The 7,911-nt window shown below is 38.3% G+C and overlaps 1 protein-coding gene across 6 annotated transcripts in view; it reads right to left on the bottom strand.

Moving 5' to 3' along the window:
• Nucleotides 1-7,911, bottom strand: part of ppp1r9a (protein phosphatase 1, regulatory subunit 9A) — a 50,356-nt gene that overhangs the window by 21,937 nt on the left and 20,508 nt on the right. For all 6 annotated transcript variants that reach the window (XM_020614134.1, XM_020614136.1, XM_020614137.1 and 3 more), the window contains exons 3-5: nucleotides 7,548-7,680; nucleotides 6,746-6,866; nucleotides 3,168-3,272 (exon numbers count right to left, since the gene is read on the bottom strand). In XM_020614134.1, the coding sequence (XP_020469790.1) occupies nucleotides 3,168-3,272; nucleotides 6,746-6,866; nucleotides 7,548-7,680 (359 nt within the window). The remainder of the gene's footprint in view (nucleotides 1-3,167; nucleotides 3,273-6,745; nucleotides 6,867-7,547; nucleotides 7,681-7,911) is intronic.

Below are 7,911 nucleotides of genomic sequence, written 5' to 3'. Positions count from 1 at the left end.
TCTCTTTTTCTTTTCCAGAAAATCTGCTTCTATAGCAACTGTAATAGGCAGGGTTTGTGGGAAATGTAGTCTGATAAATGCTTATAAATGTTTATCTATGTCTTACTGTATAATTTTACAATTTTATACAGAAGTTTGAAAATCTCATCTATTCCAATTAATACAGTACAGGTGGTATTAAATATGCAGTACATTATGGTGCAGGAACACAAATTCTTAATGTCTGCTTGATAAACCTAAAAAAACAACAACTTAAGAACAGAGAAGAAGTATGAAGAATGCTTCAGGACACATCTTCTCCATTAGGTAACAGAGGGTTGACAGTCCAAGTTAAACACATAATATGACTGTTCAACCATTTATTATATTTTAGGTCATCCAGAGATTTTTGGTAGTTTTTTTTCCATAGGTTGTGAACATTGTGAGTATCATGACAGAGTCAATTAACGGATAAAGATGCTGTTATACTGAAACCTCTAAACTCTTATCTTCAGCAGATCCCATTAAAAGACCAAAGCCAATAATGTGCTTATCCGTCTGTCAGTATCTTCTGTACTTCAGTATCTGTGGCATTCCAGTCCTAAGCCTGTTTGTTCCACAGAAGACATAAGGCTTTAAAAACAGCCCACAAATATATTGTTTCATTTTTAATGATAGCTCAGTAATTTCCTAAGCCAGCTGGAGACTGTAGTGTCCAATAAATGTTACTCAGGCAAGAGTAAATATGGATTGGGATATTTTTCCACTGCAGACTAATACATACCTGATATTACTGTATTATTGTAGCAGGAAGTGTGTGTGTGTGTGTGTGTGTGTGTGTGTGCAATTTACTAAAAATAAACTGCAGTGACTGTGTTCATCATAACGAAGGAACATGTCACCCAGTCCCAGTGCAACAGTGTGGCTCATTGATGAAAGGCTCTGGCACAAAGAAATAAGCCAGGATTTAGCTACTCAAGCAAAACTCAATATAACATCATTGTTAAATTTGGTCATTTGATGGGATTTGTTTACAATATGATAAAAGACATCGGCAACGTTATCTTTTAAAACTGTGTCGGAATAAAATGATCAGCAAGGGTCTATTGTGTATTGTGGAGAAAATGCAGTAAATCTTGTAAAGACAAAACTGCTATAAACTCATGACAACTTGGCCTCTTTACATTTCAAGGTTTATATTAATCACACAATCACTTTGAAAACATTCATTGCCAGTTAAGGTGCATTAACCTATGTTGGGCTAACAAAGTCTATTTAATGGCCACCTTCAATAAGTGAATCAAAGCCATGCATCCTGTTTTATAATGTGCATTTTTCTAGTGTTTCCCTTGAGGTGATCTGCTGCAAATGACAGGGCTGTTAAGGGCTTTTTAAGGGATGACTTTTGACTGAAACCTGAATGATTTGCTGCTGGAAGTCTTGGTTAAATATAGCTAAAACGACAAGTCTATGACAGTTGACCATAAAGACAGCAGGGTATCAACGTGGGACAGTAAAAAGAGATGTAGGAAAGGAGAGAGAGTGTGGCAGACAATGCAGCAGACAACAATAAACTGTGCCAAGAAAAAAGATAGACAAGAGCCAGAAACAAATGACATCTGAGATGACAGGATCGCACAGTCGCCTAGCACAACCCTTCCTTCCAAATCCAAGCCTACCTGCCCTGCTATGTATGTGCATTGTGTGCTCCCCAATGCTCTGGGCAGACCTCTGACAGAAAGTGCTTGACTGTCAATTTCAGGAGGTTTCACTTTATTTATAATTATAATTATGCCTGATGCCCAATGATGGTAGTCTGGTTCTTAGCTGCTTGACACACTTTGATTTCTGTAATCTCATGGCACACGTTGGCATCAGTGGTTTGGTACTGTTGGTACCCTCTTGCTTAAAAAAATAAAAAGGACAGTTCTCTCTGAAATAGGTTAAAACTAACAAAAGTTACTGGAATAGACTATTCAGACATGTTACTTTTGATTTGTGATGCAACATATTTTTAATAATACAGCAGTTGAAAACAACATGGGCATAAATACATTTAACCTAATATTTAGCAAAACACTCTTTTGGGGCAATCACTTGCAATCAGATCTTTTCAGTAGCTCTTCATGAGATCTGTACACTTTTCAGCTGGCAGTTTTTGAGCAGACTGCTCCAGTTCTCAAGTTTGATGGGTGCCTTATCTTTCTTCTGTGAACATAGTGCTGATGTGACTTTCAAAAAGCTCTCACATTGTTTAATCTGTCCAAAGAGCATTCTCCTAGAGGCACTGTGGCTTGCCAACCTGCATTTTAACTCCAGTTTTATATGCATCTTTTTCAACCATGAGCTCTTCCTGGGCTGCCTTTCTAGAATCTTACTTAACATTTAGAAGTGTGACTGAACACTACGGTACCTTGGAACTTGGCTTGTATCCGTTTTGAGGTTTTCCACCATTTATACCATGAATCTTCTTAATAATAATTTTAAAATAATATTAGCAACTCTGGTCACAGGAACATCAGCTGCTTGAAGATGTCTTTACTTTAACCCTGCTTCAGCTCTCTCTTCAGTGTGGTGCACACAATGATGCTAAACAGCACAGTGATATCTTTTCTCCCTTTAAACAGGCTGAATGATTGATCAGAAGAGTGAAGACACCTGTAATGCTAATTGAAACTAACAGTCTTCTTGAAATATCACTTATTTATTAGCACTTCTAGAGGGTGTCAGTAATTCTGTTCAGGCCATTTTTAAAAAATCTTGGTAGAATAGACAAAAATTCAGCTCTTCTCACAGCTTCTTTGTTTTATTCTGTGGCAAAAGGCATGTAGGTTTGCATGACAAAGCTTTTATCATCTACAACTTACAAGAAACTGTAAAAGTCTTGTAAATGTTGTAAGCAATGAAAAAACTCATTTTAATCCAGCAATGATTCTTAAAATCCTATTTCATATTTAAGCTTCATCTGGCATTGAAGTCCTATGATTTGCTTGTATTCAATGCAATTCAACATGTTCTGATAATGTTCTTGACTGAAATCTCATTATTTAAATAGCTGGGGAGTCATTGGCATCTCTTTGTCCTCTTTCTACAATGTTAACATTATCTCACTAAATCAGAAAACATATATAGTGTAAGATATAATGTATACTAATTTGCTAGTTAGTGTTTGTGTGCGTGTGACTTACCGAACCACTCCTGATGTGTTCCTGAGAACAGAGGCAGCAAAACTCTGGGTGACACCCACCAGACTGGTCCCATCCACCTCCACAATCTGGTCATTCACCTTGATTCTGACACACAAAGAAATAAAAGCATAATTCAACACTTTGTACAAGCACCACTGTCTTTGATTTACTGGTGATTCTGGTGTTTTGTTCTAATCTTCTACATTTGTCTGCTCATGTGATCTGAAAGTTATTGATACTGATAGGACACAATGCCCTCCTCAAAAGCAACTGTAGTCTACACAAATAAACATCAAAAAACATGTCTGATGGAGGAAAAGTATTACAAGAGGCAAAAGGGACAAACAAACTGACCTATCATGAATATTCATATTATTTTCAAAATTAAAATAATGACAAACTTTCTTGCCATCACAAAAATAGCTCCAGACGATGGCCTAACCAAGGGACAGAAGAGATGAGGCTCAAAACAAAGTAAGAGGGCAAACAAGGACATGGAGGGCAGCTGTCTCTTCACCCTGGGCCACAACACAGTTGGCATTTCTGGACTAGATTAGAGGTCAGCTACGCTTCTGACCTGAAATAAAACTCCCAATTATCCACAATTCATGACAGGGAAACTGTAAACAAATCACTTAAAAGAGATGTACTCTCTATGCTATTTAAATGTGCTTGAAAATCTGCATTATAAACCAGTTTTGTAGAATTCTACATAGTGCATGAATAAAACAAAAACTAGCACTCATTATTTTTCAACAAAATTGCTCTAATACTTAACTGTTGGAAGGCAACACAAATATATAATTCTTATCTACAACAAACCTCTCTGGTCCACTGTAAAGGCCCTGCTTCTATTATATAATATAACAATGCAAGAAGCCTACAAAAATCACAGGACCTCTACCAACCTTTAATATCTATGAACACACAACCTAATAGCACCCTAATCTTATGCAATTTTCACATTTTTATTGCATAAATCCAATCAAACCAACACACACTGTCTCACACACAATTTCCAAATCTAATGAAATATGTTAACACAAGCTACAATACTTGGTGCAAATGGTTATGAAAGCAGGAATCTTCACATCAGTCTTGCAACTTACCGATGAAAAGCTTGTAACAAACCTTTTATTATACATGATGCAACTATTAACTAAAAAATAATAAAATTATGAGGATTAGATTGCAACCTTGATCTACAATTACGCTTCCATAAACAGATTAAGAAGTGGTCAAGGTCAATTTAGCAAAGGCTGAAATGCCCTTTTTTCCTTCAAAAACACTGGACACTTACAGTACAATGCCCAACTCAACAGCATTTCCTTGCCGCAAAACTTCTGCAAACTGCATAAAAAAATCCTGCAAACTTGATCTGTGACAGCTAATGTACATCCACAGCTGCAGTAACCACTGTCCAGCTCCTTTCTCACTCTGTTACAACATACAGCAGCTGCAGAGCAGGAATTAATAGGACTGTGAAAACCAACACATCCATCAGGTAGACAGAAAGTGAGCTGTTTGTCAGACTGTCAGCGGCTCAGCCTCTGTTCTGACCTTCGTTGCTTCTAACATCTTAATTTGGCCTCTTGTGGCTAATGTACAGCTGTCACACAAAAACTGGGGGAAAAACACAAACTGATAACAAGGGGAAAATGACAGTTAATGCAAGTAAACCAAAATGCGCACACACACATGCAGTTGTACCTGTAACTTATCTTGCCCAAAAACACACACACACATCTAGGGTCATCACCACTAGACCGCCTGAGATGACCACCTGGCCAGTTTAACATACAAATTAACATCACACACACAGACACCCGGTGTAGATCACATTCCAGCAGGGAGGTGTGATCTCCTGCTCACCAAATGACCAGACATCCACATTTCCCCCTTTTTGTCCTATCAGGACAATTCCTGCAAAAACTTAAGCCTGTACAATCTGTTATTCAGAGAGCAGTACCACTGTCTCAGGAGTTTCAGTAGCAACCTATGAAAAACTTAGATAAGCAACATAAGAAATAATAAATGAAAATAAATGACAATAAACAAAAGAAATAATAAATGAGAATAAATGACAATAAACAAAACTGTGATGCGGTCTTTCTTCTACTTTAAAAAACATCAAGAAAATGCATTTTCTCTCCATCCCCAATTCTGTTTGTGGAAAGGTCAGTGGCAAATGAGATCAGAGTTGAAACTGAGTGATCTGTAAATGGAGTCTTTTCACAGAAATTCTAAGCAGTCAATTTGAGTGATGACAACACAGGGACAACAACACAATAGTCTACAGTACATCAGATGGATTTCACTGTGTGTGTTGGCAGATACATTTTTCTTTTATAAATTTGCATCATGACAGTGAGCAGGTTAAACAACCCAAATATTTTCTTATGCAAAAGTTGTACTGTACAAGCCAAAGGTGTGTTCTAGTTAAATAATACTTAACAAACAGCAGCTACTACTTTGGATATAGTAAGAGAATTGAAAAGCAGTTATGTTTGTTCAGTTTATACAAATGAGAAACGTGTGTTTTAGCACAGCCTTCCTTCCTCTGATCTTTTCAACATTTCACACTTACATCTCCTACTCACTGACAGAAATGAGACTTTTTGGAGTCAGGACAACTGTCACCTTAGGAAAAGATCAACTTCTCACTTTTGATTGCGCTTTCTTTTTCCCTACTCGCTACTCCTCTCCCCCCATCTGCTCACTACATTTGAACTAATCCCACTCTCATGTGGTCCTGAAAATGACAGCCTTGGCTGCAACATAAAAGAAAAAATAATCCCTGAGGAAAACACACCTACCACAAACAAACCCAGTGTAATAGAGTTTCCAGTGTGTGTGGATCGCTTACGTTACTTACTCTCATATTGCACTGAATGGAGGTGCCTATCATTTTTTAAATGTGTTTATTGGGGAACCTGTAATGCACACATACACTAATAAGCAGAAGCTGGTGCTTTAGTGGCAGACATTGCAGCTCGCCTGCTGGGGAAGCTGTCATCTCCTCCTCTACCCTTGCCTGAGTGCTTAACCTGCACTGTTTGTGCTTAATGCACAGACACACACCGTGCACACAGTCTCCCCCTCACAACCTAGACAGGAACAGCATCCTGGGACATACTGTAGATAGAGACACTGAAGCCTTTGCAAAACAATCTCTTACTTTATACCAGCTCTTGCAAAGTGACACAGAATACAAGAGATAAAATACACTTTAACACAACATACAAGTCACACAGGACACACACCTACACACCTATAGCCCTGTGTGACACTTCATGTCTCAGACTATGCCTGCTCCAGTGGATGTAATCTGAAAACCTACTGTTAAATCTGACAGGTGCAGAGCATGACTGTGTGTGTTAGGCGTGTCTGTGTGGGAGAGGTGGCGGTAAAACAAACCAGCGGAATAACTGTTGTGTGCGTTTAGATACAATAAGTGAATCTTTGGTCCTGCACATGCTGAACTTTCAAACGTTGCCATCTGCTTTAATGCGTCTCCAGTCCAGACCGAGCTATCTTTCAATAATATGTGTGATATCCTCTAAGAAATCAGCTCTCACCTGCCGTCTCTTTCAGCAGCTCCACCCTCAATAACAGTCTTTACAAAGATGCCCAGTTTCTCCAGGCCTGCGTCAGCACCAACACCCATCCCGATGATACTGATCCCCAGGCCGTCTTCATCTAGAAGCAAACAGAACAGACAATTTAATTGTGAATGTGTGTCTCCAAAAGTGTTTGGCATGACAAAGTAGTATTAAGGGACTCTTTCCTAAGTTTCCAGTGAGCTTGAATTCAATTAATGAACCCCAAAAGTGAAGAGGCATTTATTATAAGGATGGTGGCCTTCATATAAATAGCTACTGTGCTAGATGGGGCAGTCCTGTGCAGAGTAGAATCCTTCCATCTCCATTCTGCATTAATAATTCACAAGTTATTAGGTTACATAACAGGGAAGGGATGGTGAAATCTTACAATGTAAAGTCACTCTGTTTTAAGCCCTTGGCAATATTGGATTTCAACACAGGAAAACCTCATCAGGAAGGTGCAATATCACCTCTGTGTTTTCTTCTGCTGAGGACTGAGGACAAACTGTGCATTTGCATGATTTTAGGTGTAATCTGTGGGGATTTGTAGTGAATTGCTGCTTTGAAAAAGGATGCAAAAGAGCAATAAAACTAACAATTTTGAAGACAGAATGATTGATTGTGCCACAAAATCAAAACTTAGTCATAATGGGGAAAAGGGGATAAAGAAATTCTTAAAGAAAGAAATGCAATGAAGAAACTACTTCAATAGAAATACAAAAGTAGAAATATCACCTTTGATTTAAACAAACAAACAAAAAAAGCTTTTCTTTCCCACCTTTCTCTAGCTCCACAGGGAAGAGCTCCAGTTTCTCCACCCTCTTCTCCAGCTCGTATTCTGCGGAGGAGGCCACAGGATCCACCTCCTCATTACGTCGGTCATAATCCTCATTGGAGTATGTATTGAACACCTGAAAAAGAGGTGCAAGGCTTTAACACTACGGAATGGGCACACATAATCAAATATAGCAGCTGGTACACATTACAGAGATAAAAAAGATAAAGGTCTAAAGATCCAACCATCACAGCAATATGGTGCTGGATATTTACAGTAATGTACAGTGTTATGATAGAGGGATAGATAGTTTAGGATGAACAAACTTTACAAAGCTATAATTTACCTACCAACAGTTCAAAAAATA

The sequence above is a fragment of the Monopterus albus genome, unplaced genomic scaffold (assembly GCF_001952655.1).
Source record: "Monopterus albus unplaced genomic scaffold, M_albus_1.0 scaffold143.1, whole genome shotgun sequence".
NCBI classification, from domain to species: Eukaryota; Metazoa; Chordata; class Actinopteri; order Synbranchiformes; family Synbranchidae; genus Monopterus; species Monopterus albus.
This window is presented reverse-complemented; position numbering and strand designations above follow the sequence as displayed.